The sequence below is a fragment of the Canis lupus genome, chromosome 17, assembly GCF_048164855.1.
Source record: "Canis lupus baileyi chromosome 17, mCanLup2.hap1, whole genome shotgun sequence".
In the NCBI taxonomy this organism is placed as follows: Eukaryota; Metazoa; Chordata; class Mammalia; order Carnivora; family Canidae; genus Canis; species Canis lupus.
The window spans coordinates 3,718,040-3,737,521 of record NC_132854.1 but is presented as its reverse complement, the minus strand read 5'-3'; the positions used below and the strand labels follow the sequence as shown (position 1 = coordinate 3,737,521).

Here is a 19,482-nt window from a genome sequence, read left to right as displayed (position 1 = left end):
CCGAAGGCAGGGGCTAAACCGCTGAGCCATCCAGGGATCTCCTCCATAAAGCCTCTTTAAAGGACTCCAAGCAGGCAGCTCTTGACAAGTACATCTAGTGTCCGAGAAACACAGCGTGGGACCCTGACAGGTATAGTGCCTTCCAGCAGAGCTGCCAGGCAGTCAGCACTTGCCAGCACCTGCTTCAGGTCCCATGGCCCACCTTGTCCTCTGAACTCCATGGTCCCGTGGCTGTTTTTCTGCATGGTCTCCTGAAGCCGGTGTCACCAGGCTGGAGGTCAGCGTGGTATGGGGAGCCCCGGCGATGGAGGTAGTCCACCGTGGCTCTGGGCAACTCTTGCTTCCCTCTGGGTTATGACAATCTGGCCTCCTTCACTTCATCCTTCCTCTCTGTAGGAAGAGGGTCCCAGGTCAGTCTGCACCACCGCCTTTGCAGTTCCTTCTGTGGGATCGGCCGCATCAACGGCTGTGCCATGTGGGCACCTGTGGCAGCAGCATTACCTGGGAGCTGGCTGGAAATGCAGAATCTCCGGCCCCCACCACCTCCAAAATCAGAATCTGCACTTGCAGCCTTAGCTGATGCATATGGGGAACCCCCTCGCCAAGACCAGCGCCTAACCCCTGAGCTAGGGAGCCAACGGAGAATCCCATTTACTGTCATGTTATCTGTACATAGAACAGGATCTCAAATTCTCCTGGAAGTCTTCCTTCAATACAATTAGAAGAATCTGCACCCCTTCTTCCATCGGGGATGCTCCACTAGAGACGTCTCCTCTCTTTAACGACAAAGATTAAGCTGGCCCTACTGACCTGAAATGGAAGGAACAACCAGAATTCTAGTTATTCCTTCACCTTCAAAGATAAAAATTGAGATAGGCCTTAAAACAAATGGCATCACGATAAAAACCCAAATTTCAGATTGCATGAATGAAATAATGGATATAAAAGCATCTTTAAAATTACAGGCTCTTCAATGCAAAGCACTAATTATTGATCTTTATTTTTACATGTCTTGGAATGGTCCCTTCCGTACTTTTTGCTACTGGGAAATTTACTCAAAATTTATACAAGCTGGAGTGACTTCCAATTTTACAAGGGTTCTCATTTTTCCTTCGTATGTGTTGGGGGGAAACAAGCTATAACTTTAAGCATTTCAATATTAAATGGAATTACTCCTAACAGAAGTCTCTTCCTGATCCTAGCTGTTCGTTTTGTCCTGGTGGAAAACTGTCTTTAAAATCTCAGTGCTGCCAGTGTCACAAAAGCCATCTTTAACTTGTCTGAAAAAAGAGCATGTATCAGTTATCGATTATGGCAGATTTGTTTTTACTGCTTGCCTCTTATTTAAAGATACCGACTTTTAAGAGCTGGGATATCATTTTTAAAGAATTTTTAAAGGCTGCCACAGGAAGTGTGAGAAAATGGGAGTCCCCCGGATGCAGGACAATAGGTGCCCGGTGAATAGGCTTGTGGTGAATAGCTCTGCTGTGGCAGGGTCAAAAGAAGTCTGGCAGAGCCACATTAATCTTCCCTTAATTCCAAAAGATTAAACATCTTGAATATACCCTCACCTTCACCCTTCCAAAAGTCAATGTCTCAATTTTTTTAATGTAACAGGAATGAGCAAGCAAACAGATCTGTTGGAGGTTTTCTGTTTCTCTCTCTCTTTTCTCCCCCCCCCCGCCCCGCCCTGTCCATCTCATGGCTAACACGTCTGCATTTTAATGCCACATTTTATATTCTGGGTAGTCTGATTGTACCTTTCACTGTTTAATTGTTTTCCCCTTTAGATTAGTTCAGCATGACTGTTTTACAGTTAACTTGATACAACCGCATTCCAAAGTAATCAAACATTTAGTATTGCCATTTGAAGAAAGAAAAAAAAAAAGCCTTAATCATTTTAGATGTCTGTATATTATTTGCCTCTGGAGCCGTGATGGTGGAAAGTTTGTGTTCAGCTTTCTATCTTCTAATCAAGTAAAATCATCAAAATAAATATCCTAGATAACCGGCACATTTATTCTTCTAGAGCCAGGGAATATTTGAAAGCACTTAATGTTTTACAGGCCTTCCCCCTCCCACCACCACTACAAAGTATCTTTGAGACGTACATTGGTTTTTCCCTGAAATTCTAGATCTTCTTATAATTCCAGCAACTCCTTCTGACCTTAGACACTTAGACTTGGAAAGAGCAGCGTCCTAAGGTTGAAAGGTCCACATAGGAACTCCTTCACCTACACCTGTTCGCAGCATCCAGCAGAAGGGGCCCTTTACTGACTCCCTCTCTCAGGAGACGGTCTGAGCTGTTCACATCTTGGCTCATTGCTAGAAAGCTCTTCCCCACATTGATCGAAAATATGCTTCCCTCTGACTTCTCTGCCGGTGCCTTGCTCTCTGGAAAGCTTCTCTGGTGGTCCGAGGTGAGGAAATGAACTTGGCACATTCACGCACAGAGATTTGAAACTTGGCTCTACCACTCATCGCTCATCGCTTGTGCTTACCTGGAGAAGTTTTTTCAGCCTCACTCAGCTGCTCCACCGTTGGGTACAAAGTGGAGATAATGGTTTATTAATTATCCCTGGGTTTCGGTATGAAATGATAGAGTGCCTAACACATGGAAGAGACTCTCAATGATGGGCATTGTTATTTCTATTTTCAGGTCTTACCATTTGCTACTGACATGTTAGCGATTTCAGAGTGTGTTCACTCCCTTATTTCTCCCTATTCTTACACATCTTTCTAGCTAGTGCCACTTCGCTGGAGAGCAGAAGGCATGTCCTAAATTCACACACACATTCTCTTTGCAGAGTCTTAAATGCAGTGTTCATTTTTCTAGGAGTTAACTCATAGGCTTATTAACAATATGTGCATGATTTTTTTGAAGACTACTTCCCCAAACCTCAGACATTTCTGTTGTACTCTGTTATAATGAGAGATGAGCCGTGTATCCCAAAATGGTCCAGTTGAAGCCACCCTGCAGAATTCCCTGGGGTTTGGACCTGAGTCCTTCGCCCTGATTTTCATCCAGTCCATCACGTCCAGCCTGTGTTATGAAAAGAAGTGGGGATATCTCATTCCTTAGTTTAAGGATTTTGCCTCTCAGTGTTATCATTGCTGAATTTAGATACCTTTTCAGATATGGGATGAGAAGATTTTGTAAATTCTTATTCTGGGTTAAATGTGTCTTATGTTATAGCTGCTAAGATATAAATGTGTTGTGACCTGTTTGTGGGTGTCTGGGGTTTTGCTTTTACTCCTCTAACTGACCCATGATTGTGTTCTTTTATGGAAGTTGTAAGAGGATTCCTGGCACGCCAGCACTTGCTTCAGAAAAGGAGCATCAGACAGCAAGAGGTCACGTCCATCAACAGCTTCCTGCAGATTACAGAGGACATGGGGTTGAAGACCTATGATGCCCTGGTCATTCAGAACGCTTCAGACATTGCACGTGAAAATGATCGGCTGCGCAACGAAATGAATGCTATTTACCATAAAGAGAAAGTGGAGACCAGAAACAAGCCAGAGGAAGGAATCAAAAGGTAAAGGCAGATAGTATGCAACTTTAATTACCTTTGTCATTGATCCAGTGGAGTCAGGAAAATACTGATAGCCCTTAATGCAGAGTTCAGTCAAATATGACAGTGGTTACGGGAACAGGCATGGATGCGTGCATGGCTTGCTATTTGAAACCTCTGAGCAATCTAAAAGGGTCCCTATTCGTGCTTTCTTTTCATGCAATAGGTACAATGTGATCGTTTCGCCATATGAAACAGTTATCGGTTCCCCTACGATGCCGCATCACTTACCATCTCAAGGCCAGAGTTTTAAGGCAGCTCATATTTCTGTCTTAGCAAAAATACATAGCCGGGTTCTTGACATCTGTATACAAGTATTATATATGTAAAGGTGACTCAGAGAAACTTCTGGAAATTTGACCCAAACAATGGAGAAGCCACTCTGAAACAGAGAAGTAGTGAAATCAATGCTTTGCATGAATTATATTTCCCTTAGTAATTTGTCACAGTTCTTCACCAATTGGGAAAGTTTTAGGGGAAAGCTTTTTATTTTAAAGTCCGCTTAGGATGCTGAGCTTGAGATAGAAATGTGGGGGCGACCTGGTGCATCTCCTTCTTATCACTCCTACCTCTCCATGAGGGATGGGGATACCCTTGATCCTCAGCACTCCTCCTGGGAGGACGGGGACCTGGGCCAGGCAGGTGTTTGGTTTGCCATAGGAACTTGGCATTCGCTGGTGGTTTCTCACTGAAAATGACTCCCCTTCGCCTCAACTGCCTGTGTCAAATGATTTTTTATTAAAGATGAAATGGTGATGTGTCTCTCACTAATTAGCTTCAAATATCTCCATGATTAAATACTGAAAAAATTCCCTTTGTACGGAAAACTGTAATTAAACATTACAGGGAAAACAAATTATTCACTGAATGCCATACTTTCATCTCCGGCTAGTTCATTTTCTACATGGGTGTCTGGCTGTGCCTCGTGGTAGATCCCAGCCCGGCTGGTACTCTGCCACACAAAGATATAATTATAAAAACAAATGCTCAGAGACTCCTTGTAAAACGAACGCATTGGCATCTCACTAGTACATGATTACATTGACATGTGAAGCCAGAAGGGATTTTTTTTTAAACCAGATAACTATTAATTTTATCTGACTTCCAGAATAATATTTATTATTTTCGCTGCTGGAACTAAACAGCCACCCCAATTTCCCAATTTGATTATGTATTCATTTGCCTGATAGGAAATTAAGTGAAGAAGTATCTTTCTATTTATTTATTGAATACCAGCAGTTCGCTTGGCATTGCACGACCAGATGGAATAACAGAACAAAAATAATAATTCTGCACATCACTAAATAATTGCTTGTGGAGTTTAAATGGTAAGGAAAAAAGGAAAGAGAAAAAGAGAGAGAGAGAAATGTAAACCTTTGATAGTTTTAAGTCAAGTACATACTCTTTGGCAATGGGAGACGGTGATGAACTCCCAGCATTTGATGCATCAATAACTCTCTATTAAGATGGATTTTCAGAAATTATCATTCAGATTGAAATTCTGGTTTTTTGATTTGCTTAATAATCAGACTGTGAAAAATTCATTCAATGAATGCCTGATAGAAAACGTGGTACTCCTTAAGAAATGTTGCGTTTGTGTGAGATTCTTCAAAGGTCACCGTGATGAATCCCCACCGTGCTCGTTTATCAGAATGCAGGGGTCGGAAGGATGGGCAGCTCGCTCTGGGTGCCTGGGTTTCCAGAGTGCTCCGCACGCATCCTCCAGCAGCGGCGGGGAAGGCTGTTTACCCCAAAGCTGCGATTATGTCTGCTTGAGCGGGTTCATTGTTGCCATCTGAATAATGCATCTGGGCCCCTCTCTCGTGGGGTGCTGTTTGTGTTTTGTTCCCCCAAGAGCCGAAGATAAGGGCGGACCCAAGCATTTCCACTACGGCTCCATCCCGGTTCCCATGGCGGTGGATGGCCTGATCCAGTCCCTGGCTGGCCCATCCACCCGGTCTCCTTCTCTACACTCGGTGTCCAGCCTGGATGACAGCAGCGGCCTCCCGTCACCACGGAAACAGCCTCCACCCAAGCCAAAGAGGGACCCCACCACGCGGCTGAGCGCCTCCTACGAGGCTGTGAGCGCCTGCCTGTGGGCGGCGGCCAGGGAGTCTGCAGGTGAAGGTCAGCGGAGGGAAGGTGGGGAGCACCTGGTCGAGGCCCTGATGCTCTGCCTTCCGGTCTCAGTTCCCACAGCAGTATTGTTGCCCTAATCTATTTTTAATAGAAATAAGTCCACTTGTTGGCTTGCCAGCAGCTCTTTAATCATTAAATATAAATAATATGTATTCAGTTCTCCAAGCATCTTAGGGAAAAGCTACTTATATATCATCTCCTTACTGCCCATCCTGACATCAGCATTGTCAGTGCTGGTGAGGGGCCGCAGACCAGAGCCCTTCAGAGTGTCTGTCCTCGACCCGGTAAATGTTCACTGATGAAAAAGCAAAAAAATTCATCAGGCTTCCCAATGATCACAATCTAATTAAAAATCAACACTGCTTTATCACGTGGGAAGTGAAACGTTCAGGCAGAGAGGAATCCCGCCACAGCAAAACTCTGTCCGTGGAACTTTGGGGTCTAGCTAAGGGAAGTTTTCTGCGTTGGTGGCCTAGAAATATATATGCAAAAAAAGAGGGAAACTACAGTCTTCTCTCCATGAAATCTCTCACTGATTAGTTCATGTGACTGTTATTGCTTAATTATTAATTTTTCAAAGAGTGAGCAACAAAGGCAGGACATCTTGGCGGAACAGGTACTGATTCCACAGAGGTTAGGTGTCCCCTACCAACAGTTAGGCCACATTGTAGGCCCATGGGGATACATAATGAATAAAACCAACAGGATCATCTTTCCTGGTGATGTATCAGTTCTAGTGTGGGAAGTCAGACGCTCCACACAGTGAACAGGTAAATACATAAAGTATTTTAGCAGATCACAGCTGCAGAGAAAAGTGAACAGGGTAAGAGGTGGTAGTGGGGGAGGAGGGACAGGGGGCATGAAACATGATGGAATGGTGTGTAGATTTCACCAGAAAGTGCCAGCTGAACATGGATCACAATTCCTTCTGTAAGCAGATGAGCCAAGAATACAAACGTGAGGCAAAGCCATGCACTTGTTTATCTGCGGGAGAAGATGGGTGACCCCATGGGGACACTGCAAAGACCGTGGCTCAGAGACCACGAGCAATGAGAAGGCCCCAGCTGCCTTCAAAGATGCTTTTGATTGGTCACTTTAAGAAAGTGGATCTTTAAGAGAGTATTTAGTAGGAAAAAAGAAAAGCCTATTACTATTATAATGTAGGAGTCATGTCATGACAATATGGAGATGTGGGAGAAATTCCTAAGTTTGGGGAGAGGAATGCAGTGTGTTTCTCATGTCATGGCAATAAGAACAGCCATGAAATGTGAAAATGGAGTTAGGGCAAGTTCAGAAAGACAGGCTTCAGTGGACATAGATGTAAGCACAGATATGGTGTTAGGGCAGGATCTCCAGAGACAAGGGGCCTCCTCTGATGCACCCCCACAAACTATAAGAGGCTGTCATCTAAATAAATCATAAATGGAAGCGCATCCCATTTCCAGCCCTACTTTTGGACCTCTGCCCAGGATATACGGTGTGGAGCTCAGAAAGGTGTGTTGAAATCAGAAGGAAGACCCCTTTCGCTTATTGGAAGAGGATAAATGACATCCAACAGGCTAACCCTGATGAGACGAGGAGAATGTGGACTAGACCCAGGGTAGCACGAGGAGGTGAAAAACCAGGAAACAAGATTGAACATTACAGTGTGTGTAAGATGGCTCGTGTCTGGATTCGAACACTGCACACATGCCCTATAGATTAGAGTCAGTTGGCCCCAGAATATCTAAACATCTAAAAACTCCTTCTGTCTGTGCCCTTTCCAAAATCATCTGCCCTGGGCTTGAGATTCTGGAGTAGTCAGGTGGTACCAACTAGTCATGTCATTGGGAAGGGAGTGAAAGTATTGGGGATCACGTCAAAACATGTCAGTGAAGACAAAGTGACTTAAGAACCATAGGAGTAGAAGGATGGTGGCCCTGGAAATTGGAATCTGCTAAGGAGTGTGCAACAACTCACCTGCCAAATCAACTAGCCCTAAAAATGGATGGCGCTAGAGCGTCAGGCCCATATCTGTCCATTGCAGGCAGTTGGTGACCTGCACGAGAGGGACAGGAGCGGGATGGGGTGGGGGGGGTGGTTTCCCTTCCTGGGGGGCCGCCGGGGATCCCCCCCAAATGCCACCCCACAGATGCTGTGCTGCGTGCAGTAGGAGGGCCGCTGCGGTGAGCCTTGAAGCCTAGGGCGCGGGCCGGGTGGAGCCGCGGCAGGTGCAGATCTTGGCGGTAGCAGCAAATATTCAAGAAAGAACTTTGAAGGCCGAAGTGGAGAAGGGTTCCATGTGAACAGCAGTTGAACATGGGTCAGTTGGTCCTGAGAGGTGGGCGAGCGCTGTTCTGAAGGGACAGGCGATGGCCTCCGTTGCCCTCAGCTGATGGAAAGGGATTTGGATTCAGATCTCTGCATCCGGAGTGGCGGAGATGGGCCCCGCGAGGTGTCCAGTGCGGTAACGCAACTGATCCCCGAGAAGCCGGCGGGAGCCCCGGGGAGAGTTCTCTTTTTTTTGTGAAGAGCAGGGCACCCTGGAATGGGTTCACCCCGAGAGAGGGGCCCGTGAAGAAAAAAAAAAAAACCCATAGGAGATAAAACATGTATATAGAAGTAGATGTCAGGAAACGGCCACTCCTGCAGGGAATCACCAGGCTCTTAAGTCTCACTGTTTAAAATACACGATGTGATACCATTAGAGTTGCAAGACTTTTATGAAAAACCTAAGTTCTTAGAACCTAATTTCAGCCAGCATGTGACTGAGGTGCTTGTCGGGGTCTCCCACTGACCGCACCCCCATGAACTCAGATTTGGAGGCTAGCCCTGAAGGCAGAGTTTTGATTGCTGTCTACATTATCTGTTCCTTCTTACAAGATCCCTCATGTGGACTTTAGGACTGCCACTGAACTTCCTGCCGTTAGAGATGAACTCTTCCATTGAACCTGCTGATCCGATGGAGCAGGTGTGCTAAGCCAGTTTTTTTTTTAAACATTTATTTCTTTATTCATGAGAGATAGAGAGAGAGGCAGAGACACAGGCAGAGGGAGAAGCAGGCTCCATGCAGGGAGCCCGATGTGGGACTCGATCCTGGGTCTCCAGAATCACACCCTGGGCCAAAGGCAGGTTGCTACACGGCTGAGCCACCGGGACTGCCCTAAGCCAGTTTTTGTAGCATCACGAGTCAAGGGCCAGCGTGGCGCCTGGTCACCTGTATTTCCAATCCATAACTGCAAGGTGGCTATGCCCTCCTGAGATAAACCCGCCATGCACAGGTGTGCTGGCCTCGTTTATGCTTTTGTGGCAGGGGCTGAGGTGTCCAGTACAGAGGCCACCAGCCCTGTGTGACTATTTACATTTAAATTCAAATTAAGTAAAATTTACGATTCAGTTCCTGAGTCATTAGTCACAAGGCAAGGGTATGGAATCTCCCAACATTGCAGAAAATTCTGTCAGACAGCCTTTATTCTACATGCCTCATGTTTGTACCCCAAGGGCAACGCTAGATATTTTGCACCTCTCATTATTTCACAAAACTCTCTTCCTTCTATGGAAAGTAGGAAGAAACTTGGATTGCTATTTAAAATGCTCTGAAGGGATCCCTGGGTGGCGCAGCGGTTTGGCGCCTGCCAGGGCGCGATCCTGGAGACCCGGGATCGAGTCCCACATCGGGCTCCCGGTGCATGGAGCCTGCTTCTCCCTCTGCCTGTGTCTCTGCCTCTCTCTCTCTCACTGTGTGCCTATCATAAATAAATTAAAAAAAAAAAAAAAAATGTTTAAAATGCTCTGAAAAAAAAATAAATAAAAAAAAATAAAATGCTCTGGTTTCATAAGAACCAGGACCATAACGCAGTCCACTTCTTACCTGAGCCATTCCTCTTGGCATCTTAAAAAATCAAGTTCAAACTCTCTTTTACAGGGAAAGCTGCTGAGTCAACTCCAAAGGTTATGTAGTGGAAGAAGGTCGGATTAGAGAATGAGAGCCAAGGATCTTAGAGAAACCAGTGATTAGGTCACATTGAACCTTGTGCCCAGGTCTGTTCATATCAACACATGCCTTTCCTATAGGTTTTTATCCAGTAAACACGATCATAATAAAGACAGGCAACGGAGAGAGCTCATTTTTTTCCATTGCCTTCATGCCTGAAAAGCATGAAGCAATTTTATGAGCCAGTAAATTTTGATACTTGTGTGCAAACTATTAGCAAGCTGGGGCCAACTATTTGAAAGTACTGTTGACCCTTGAACAACACAGGCTGGAAATGAGTGGGTCCATTTATATGTGGATTGTTTTCTGATGCATACGATACAAGACTGTAAAAATATCTTCTCTTTCCTCCTGATTTTCTTTATCTTTTTTTAAATTTATTTATGATAGTCACACAGAGAGAGAGAGAGAGAGAGAGAGAGGCAGAGACACAGGCAGAGGGAGAAGCAGGCTCCATGACTGGAAGCCCGATGTGGGATTCGATCCCGGGTCTCCAGGATCGCGCCCTGGGCCAAAGGCAGGCGCTAAACTGCTGCGCCACCCAGGGATCCCTCCTCCTGATTTTCTTAATATTTTCTTTTCCCTAGCTTCCTTTATTGTAAAAATACAGTATATAATACATGTGCAAAATATGTGTTAATGGACTGTTTTTGCTATCTGTTGAGTTAAGGCTTCTACAGCAGTAAGCTGTAGGAAGCAACGTTTGTGGAGAGGCAAAAGTTACGGGCAGATTTTCAACTGCAAGAGGAGCTGGCACCCTTCACCCCTGCACTATTTAAGGGTCAACTGTGCTCTTTGCAAACAGTGACCAGAACAGAAAGAACAAGGCTTCCCCTTTTCTTCGTTGGGGGGTTTCCAGCTCATGCACACTCTGGAGACTTGATTCTCTCAGCCCACGGTGCAGACTTGCTCCCAAACATGGTGTAACTAGATGGGGAGATTGCAAGAGACAGGTTTTCCTCCAGGAGCTCTAGCCTCCACCATTTACCTTCTGTCATGTGACCTCCACACCCACCACCCCTTCAGACTCCAGCATCCCATTCCTTAGAAATAATACCGTGAGGAATCCATAGTTTTTAAGAATGAGTTGCTAGATAACTCCATTCTCAACAAGACCATTTATATGCATGGATAAAAGAACAGTTCATCTCTGTGGCTCAATTTGGAAATAACATTCCATTTCATTTCTTTTTTCACTGTCTGGTTTATATCTTTACTCTAGAATTGCCCTTGGCACACAGTAGGCACTCAATAAATATTTATTGAACAAATGCATGTTATAGAGATATATTTCTTTATACTACTTCCATTAAAGCAGAATTCAATTCTTATCAATAAATCAAAATGAGCACAATTTGGCTGGGTTCAAAATGTACCTTTAAGATTTGCTGGATTTGGCCTGTCAGTGTATTTGTAACAGAAGCCCCTGATTATATTTTTCTACTAGCTGAAATTTGATAGAAATTAGGTGTTCTGTGAACACCATCCCGAGAATATGTTACTGGATATAGGAGAACAGGATTGCATGTTTCACAACTTATGACACATGACTCCATTCAACATATAGTAATGAAGTGTATTCCATGAGGCTGGCTCCCCTCAGAGGGCCCTGGAGACCAGTGGGGGAGATAAATGGGCAAACAAATTATGAGATAAGCAGAGTACCAGCAAAGAGAACAGATGGTGTGGAACACAGAGCAAGGGGGATGACCCTTTTTGGAAACTGGGGATAGGTCAGGAAGGACATTTCAGTGACATTATGCATGTTGGGTGAAGTCCTATGGGTAAAGATGGGATAACAGCAAGCGTTATGGACTCTTCTCACCAAAAAAAAAAAAAAAAAATGTTTTAAGGACACAAAATATCGCTGCCCAGCAGTGGAAGCTCTTTTTTTTTTTTTTTTTTTTTCCCAATTTGTAGCTGGTTGTAAGTCGATTCTACATTCACTCATGTATGCAGCTAGCCCACTGGCCAGCTACTCAACATTTATTTCGTCATCCTTTATGTCCATGCCCCCGTGCTAAGCATTAAGTTTGCTCTGAAACTAAGCAAAACCACACTGTAAGGATTGGAATACAGTGGATACATACACACACAGATACAAATATTTTCTTGATAAACAAGCTTCTCCTTCATTTTTTCTCATAAACATGTAGGTACCTGGTTTTCAGTGATAATTAGGCCAAATAACTGTGTCTTGCTCAAAATGGTGACTTAAAAGCCACCTGGCATGCCTTAGCAAACCTTCACAGGGCAAGTATTCTGTACAAGAACATTTTTATTTCCTAACACAACCTCAAAATGACTTAAGTCCCTAGATCATTGCTTGGTAGCTCAGAGAAGAGTCAAGTTTGAGAATGTGAGGTTTAACACTTAAGCTACTGTTATAACAGAGGCCTTGCCCATGAAATGTCTACATGACCCCATCTGGATGGAGTCACAGATGTTTTACCCATAAATCTTAGAACTCAAAAAATTGTTAAATTCTTTTTTTAGAGAAAATTCTTAATAAAAGTTCATTTTTTCATAGCCCTTACATCCATATTTGCAAATGAACTATTAGTATTTGTGTGAACACACACACACAGAAACAGCCATAAAACCAAATGAGACTTTAATACTCTGTGGTTTTCTAGTTGTATTTTATGAAGACTGGAGCTTTCTAGTTCTCACCCTCAAAGATTCAAATTCAGTAGTTATGGGGTAGGGCAGGAAACTGTACCGTCTGCAGCCTCAGTAAAGCACTCTCGATGATCTGATATTGCCACACTCCACACCGCACTCACTCCACAGAAGCCACCCCATCACTCATGATTAATTTCTGGTTGTGTAATAATAACAAGACACTGATGATGGCAGCGGGCACTAACTCCATGTTTATCAGGTGCCAGGCATTATTCTAAGTATCTTTAATCTTCAGAACCACCCACTGGAGTGGCACCATCGTCATGACCCTTCTGTGGATGAGGACACTGAGTCAGGGAGCAGTGGCATAACCTGTCTTATGTCACACATCCAAACTTCCGACCCAGGCAGTAGGATGTTAGAGGCCAGTCTCTTGTCTGCCTCCAAAGAAGCCATGCTACTTCTATATATAATAGTTTAACACAAAATTTTTTTTATCTGCATCAAAAGCAAACTTTGAGGGAATATATCCATTATCTCTTGTTGCTTAACAGCCCATCCAAAACTTAGTCATGTAACTACAACAGTCATTTTATTATCAGTGATCAGGTTCTGGGTATCGGCTGCACTTCTCTGGGTGGTTCTCAGTCAAGGTCCTTCATGAAGCTGCAAGTGGTGGCTGGAATCATCTAAAGGCTGGGCACTTGCACTTCTGCTGCCTTGGCCATGTAGGGAATGGAACTACATGGGCGTCTCTATCTCGAGATGTTTTCTCCTCGTGGTTTGTGCAGTGGGACAGCTTCAGGGGAGCTGGACTTCCTACATAGAGAATCAGTGTGGCAAAGGCACATGCTCCAGGAAAGAGGATGCTGGGCAGCCTTGGAAGTCACGCAGCCTCACATTCATGACCTCCCATCTGTCAGGCAGTCCCAAGAGCACATCCAGGGTTAAGGAGAAACACTCTACCTCTTAATAGGACTAGAAACACTATTGTGGCCAATTTTTGGAGAATACAATTCCAATCCACCCACTAGAAAAAAACAATTCCCACCCTTCCCACATATGAAATACAGTCACTCCTCTTCCAAACTGCCCACAGCCTTCTCTTCTCACCCCACCAGGCCCAGACCAAAAGTCCCCATCTCTCATGGTCTTGGTCAGACCCAGGCTTCCTGGACAGCTCTTCCAAGATGCCCCACTCTGTCTGAGGACAGGCTCTCTACTCCTTGCAGTGAGCGTACCCAGGAGGGATGGGTGTGGATGCTCTTGACCGGAGAGCAGGAGTTTAGGAGGCACACAGAGTTCTGAACGACACCTGGGCATGGTGTGTGGCCTGGTGCCTGGAAATGATTTTCCATGACTCTTAGGGCCATGCCCTGCAATCTTGGCTCTCCTTTGAATTATAATTCCTAATCCACCAGAGCACCTTGTTTGGGGCAGATAGTTCTCTTGGCCTCCTTTCTGCTCATGAAATCTTGAGGTGCCAGATCCCTCTCCATTTCGTAATGACTCTGCCCCTTTCTGTGCATGCTGATACAATTCCTTTATAAGCTTTGTGGGTTTCTTGTGAGTCAATCTGTAATCCACTCCAGTGGTGAAAAGCCACAGACACTAGCTTTTTTGAGACAACCTCTTCTCTACTCCAGGGTCTCTACAGGAGCTCTGTGGAGCAATACTCTTGATATTCCTAGAAGTCCTGTGGTTTTGCTGCTTTGGAAGTGTGCACGAGACACTACTTCAGACCTTTTTGAGGTCTTAATAAAGGCTTTCAAAGTCATGATCTTGGCTTCATCTTTAGATATGTTTTCCTGGAAATGACCCAGATTTTATCTCTGCCTGGAAGTCACATCTTCACTTCAAAATTATTTGCCATCTGGACAGCCTGGCAGTGAGGAGCCATTTTATTTTCAAACCCAGAAAGTCCTGGCTCTTTATAGTTACTAGCTCTTTCTTTAGCTTATGTCTTTACTCTCACATTTTACTAGAGGCAGCTAGAATGATCCAGAAGGCAGCTTTCACACTCTGCCTGTAGCCCTCCTTCGCTAGATCCTCCAGCTCCTTGAACATGGGATTCTATTTTCCACATCACTGCAGGTGACAGTACTCCTAACCCTTCTGTGGCGGCAGAAAAAGGTCCGTGTTTCCTCCAGCTTCCAGCATCTTCCTCACTTTCCTTGAAGCCTCCCCAATAGCATTTCTTGAGTATCACCATACCTTCACTAACATTGTCTTCAAGGCTCCTCCAATTTTCCAAAACCACTGCCATCTTTTTCAGGTTATTTCATAGTAGCACTCCACAGGTACCAATATCTGCATTAGTCCTCTTTTTCTGTGTAACAAACCTTTCCAAAATTTAGTGGCTTAAAAGAACAGGGATGATAATCCCCTCTCTCTCTCACAGTTCCAGCAGCTGGCCAGGGTCAGCTAAACCATTCTACTGGCTCTGCCACAGCTGTGGTCAGACTGTGGCTGGTGCTGGAATCATTGAAGACTCAGTTGACTATATATTTCTGGCATCTGGTCTGGGGAAGCCCAGACAGCTGAGAGCTGGAGCAGATGGAGTCCCCTGGCATCTTTTACTTCTGTGGCCTTTCTACATGTTCTCCACAGCAGGGCTGCTTCAGGATAGAGAGACTTCATGCGTAGAGATCAGGGCCCCCAAGACGTGTCCCAGAAGAGCAAGAGCCAGACAGAAGCTTTACTGCGTATGGTCCAGCCTGAGAAGGCAGGTGGCTTCCCCTTTGTCCTAGTTTATTCATCAGGGGCAGCCACATAGGCCCTGCCAGTTTTAAGGTTCTGGGAGAGCATGTGGGATTGAAAATATTGTTGAAGCCAGTTTTGGAAAATACAATCTGCCACAAATCCTTTAAGTTATTCAAATCTTCAGAACAATTCTGTAATACTAATGTTAAAAATTTGTTTGGTTCATTAAGTTTCGAGAAGCTTATGAGCTGCTTGTGTTTTTAGCACATTGAAAGCCTTTGGAATAATGCTTATGAACTGCAGAATTGTGCTTTTTTTTTTTTTTGGTATTTTCTGCTTTTAAAAGTTGGCTGCTTTGGGGAACCCTGTATAATACTGGCTTACAAAGATGTCCAGTGGGTTAGAAAATTAGCTTTGTTCTTTTCTTTTCTCTTTTGGATATCTCCCATTTGATTCCTGTTCACAGTGTGCCAGAGTAGGAGCAGAGCACTTTACATACTGTATCTCCTCCTCCTTTTATTCCTCTGAGATGATTACTGATATCACTATACTGGAGCTTAGGGAGATTTCCCCAAGACCTCTTGTAAGTTATAGGTTGGACTCTGCCACCCCCACCAAACACACAAACGCAGCTCTATGACCCCTTATTGTGGCCTGTTGTTCCTGGTCCTCACAGCAGGTGTTCCATTCCAACCTGTGAGAGAATTGACTTGTCTGTTTTATTTACTTGTTTTTATCATCTGACACCTCCCATGAGGGCAGAAGAAGGTAGGGAACATTCTGTCTGTTCACGAATGCGTCTCAGTTAAATGCTGCTTGAATGCACAACTAAGTGAATAACTGCATGAGTGAATGGCCACTTTGAGATTTGAATCCAGATCTATCTTACTCCAAAGACTTACTTTTAGCCATGACACCTCACTGATGCCCCACAACTGGAGACAGAGACAGCTCCCATACATGCATAGTGACTGGCTGTCTCAAAACGACTCAGGACCTCAGCAAAATTAGCTGCACTTCTATTACAAATTCCTACAGATTAATAAAATACTAAATTAATAAAATAGTTCAGGATTCTTTGAGAAGTTTTGCTACTTCAGCGGAGCTTTATGCAGTTTTCTGAAATGAACAGCTCAGTTTCTGGAGAAATTATAGTTAATAAGAACACGATTACAATTTATAGTAAGAATATTTTAGGAAAAGGAGTCTTTTGGAATTTGTTTTTTTTTTGGAATTTTTTGACCTAACCTTTAGAGTCAGATTTAACTAATTCTCCCTTTTTCATTATTTTTTAAATATCTTCCCTGTTTCCACTTAATACGTTTCCGCCTTAGAAGATTTTTTTTTTTGATGAGCACTGGGTGTTATTCTGTATGTTGGCAAATTGAACACCAATAAAAAATAAATTTATTATTTAAAAAAAAAGATTTTTTTAAAGTAATCTCTATGCCCAAGGTGGGGCCCAAATTCTCCACCCTGAGATCCAGAGTCACATGCCCTGTGCATCGCGCCAGCAGGGCACCCCTCCACCTCCGAAATTCTTAGTGAAAAATGTGGCACTCTTGATTTACCTATGTTTCTGTGTGATGTGTTTCTGATAAGGAGTCGCATATATTGTAAAACTCACCCCGGGCTCGTTTTTCATGAAGTTCTTTTCTAAGACCATAATCTCTCCCTGCACATTGGAGTTTTTGTTTTGTACAGTCTACCGTTTACAATGAGCTGAGGCATTTCCTACCAGAGGTATCCATAGGCCACTAACTGGCGACCGTGCGTGTGGGCCCTAGGCTTTGTCTTCTGGTCCCTGAAATCGGGAGGATCCGCTCAGCCAACACTTACTCGCGGCTGGGTCAGGCCCGCAGCCTGCAGGTGTAGTAGGTTCCAGCAGCAGATCTGGCGGGCCCTTCCTTCCCAGGCCTTCGCCAGGCACTTCCCTTGGCAGGTGCTGGCAATCCTGGGCCCCCTTGCTGCTCCTCCACGGTAGCTTAGGCCTCCAACTCCAGGAGCTCGGTCGGTTTTCTCATCGGCGGGCGGTCTGGGGCCTCGAAGGTGGAGGGAGGCAGGCGGGGTGCTGGCGGTGGGGCCCGGGGGGGGGGTGGGGGGGGCTGGGGGGTCGGGCTAAGACCTGCTATGCCTCTCCTGTTCCCTCCGCAGTTCTCACCAGGCCCCGACCGCACAGCGACGACTACAGCACCATGAAGAAGATTCCTCCCCGCAAGCCCAAGCGCAGCCCCCACACGAAGCTCAGCGGCTCCTCCGAGGAGATCGCGGGCGCCCGGCGCAGAGGCGGCCCGCAGCGCGCAGCCGGGGTGGGGGTCCCCGCGCCCCCCGCGCCCCCCGCGCCCCCCGCGCCCCCCGCGCCCCGCGCGCCCCGCGCGCCCCCCGCGCGCGCCCTGCAGGAGCCCGAGCCCCAGCCCCAGCCCCAGCCCCAGCCCCAGCCCCAGCCCCAGCCCGAGCCCGAGCCCGAGCCCGTCTACATCGAGATGCTGGGCCGGGCCGGCAGCCCCGAGCAGGCGGAGGCGGTGTACGAGGAGATGAAGTACTCGGCGCCCCCCGAGGCGGCCGCGTCGCCCCCTCCGCTGGGTGGCTGCCGGACCCCGGGCGCCTGGGCGGACGCGTGCGACATCCCGGCCCCCTTCCCCAACCTGCTCCCTCACCGGCCCCCGCTCCTGGTGTTCCCCCCGACGCCCGTCACCTGCTCCCCGGCGTCCGACGAGTCGCCCCTGACGCCCCTGGAGGTGAAGAAGCTGCCGGTGCTGGAGACCAACCTCAAGTACCCCGTGCCCGCCGAAGGCCCCAGCCCGCCGTCGCCGCAGCACCCCAGAAACCAAAACGGCGACGGGGACCCGCCCGCGGCCCCCGGCTCGCCCCCCACGCCGCCCCCCGCGCCCCCCGCGCCCCCCGCGCCCCTCGCCGCGCGGCCGCCCGCGCCCTTCGCCGCCCCCCCGGAGCCCGCGGGGGGCGCGGCCGGCAGAGCAACGGGGGTGGCCGGCCCCGACGTGCCCAAGGCGCCGCAGCCGGGCTCCGCGCCCGCGGGAGGCCCGGGCGGCCCCCTCCCCAAGGCCCCCTACTCCCCCGGGAGGGTGGCCAGGGCCGAGCCCTGGAAGGCCAGCGCCGGGCCCCCCTCCCCGGTGCCCTACAGCCCCCCGAACTGCAGGGCGCTCGGCAGCCCCCTGGACGAGCTCACCAGCCTGTTCAGCTCGGGAAGGAGCGTGCTCCGCAAGTCGGCGGCGGGGAGGAGGATCCGGGACCCCGAAGGTAGGGGACGGCGGACCCCCCACCCCCACCCCCGCACCCTGCGCTGGATGCACATCTCCGCCTCGGGGTGCATGCGTGCGCGGGCCTACACCTGTCTACCCCCCCCCCCATACTGTTGGACCCGCGGGGGCCCCTCAGGCAGGTGATAGCCTAAGGCGTCCCATGCAGTCGCTGTGGACGAGTAGGGAAGCGTTGCCATTTCCGTCCTGCAGGGAAAGGCTCGAGATAGAAGTACACGTGGTACTAAAACCGGGCTCAGTCAAGGTTTATGACTTGTGAGTATTAGGGCGAGATTAGATTGGAGCCGTTGCCCTCTTCAATAATGCTTCCTTCCAGCACCGAAGTGGTGTTTCGGTCGCATTGTGCTGCCGATTCCCATGTGTTCCAGGGTCCACTCATTCATGCCCGAGAGAGAGTCCTTCTGTTGGGCTGTCTGTCCATCTCACTTCCACGCCCGGTGTCTGGGGTGAAGACCTGTCCATCACTACCTTCACTTAATACTGCTCACCTTTTTATTGCTTTGAATGAATGTTTTTCTTCTGTTCATGTACCACCCAAAAAGCATTTTAACTTGGTTCTGTGAATTCTTGTATCTTCTCATTGAGCAGCTCAGCCTCAGGTGTGGTTTACGCTGGCATTCCACTCACATGAGTGAACATGACACCCAGCTGCTGTGGCCAGAGGCTGTTGCCTGTGTAAAAAAAAAAAAAAAAAAAAAAAAGTCTGTATTTTGTGTCCCTATAGAGGCAGGATGCAACTAGCAAAAAGATCCTCATAAAGATTTCTTGTTAGCCACACACTACTACATCCAGATAAGGTGTTGTTCGGCAAAGCTTCTTTTAATCATCACAATAATGTAAATTATCTTCCAAAAAAGCATTCTAAGGTCTTTATACAAACCCAAAATATTCCCTGGTGTTCTGTGTTTTGAGGAAGAATCACATTAACATAAAGCATCCTCTATTTAAGGAAGTTGGAACAGGTCCCCATCGTCATGATGCCATTAGTACCCACCCCTCCAGGTAAATGGCAACGATTAACAGCCTCGCTTTACAGAGATGGGGAACTTCAAGGTGAATAGGTTAAATGCCTTCCTAAGGTCAAGTGGTAGGTTGGAAATAAAAGGTTGGCTGATGATGTAACTTTTTCTGTGCATGTTAACCTGCTGTCTCCCCTGCAAAGAAAATATATAAACATGTTCACCTTCGT

General features: G+C 46.8%; 1 protein-coding gene across 1 annotated transcript in view; it reads left to right on the top strand.

Annotated features, from left to right (window-relative positions):
• MYO16 (myosin XVI) overlaps positions 1–19,482 on the top strand; it is a 480,319-nt gene that overhangs the window by 397,540 nt on the left and 63,297 nt on the right. Inside the window, exons 30-33 of the mRNA XM_072782401.1 lie at positions 3,293–3,539; positions 5,431–5,702; positions 17,170–17,372; positions 17,460–18,273. Of these exons, the coding sequence (XP_072638502.1) occupies positions 3,293–3,539; positions 5,431–5,702; positions 17,170–17,372; positions 17,460–18,273 (1,536 nt within the window). The remainder of the gene's footprint in view (positions 1–3,292; positions 3,540–5,430; positions 5,703–17,169; positions 17,373–17,459; positions 18,274–19,482) is intronic.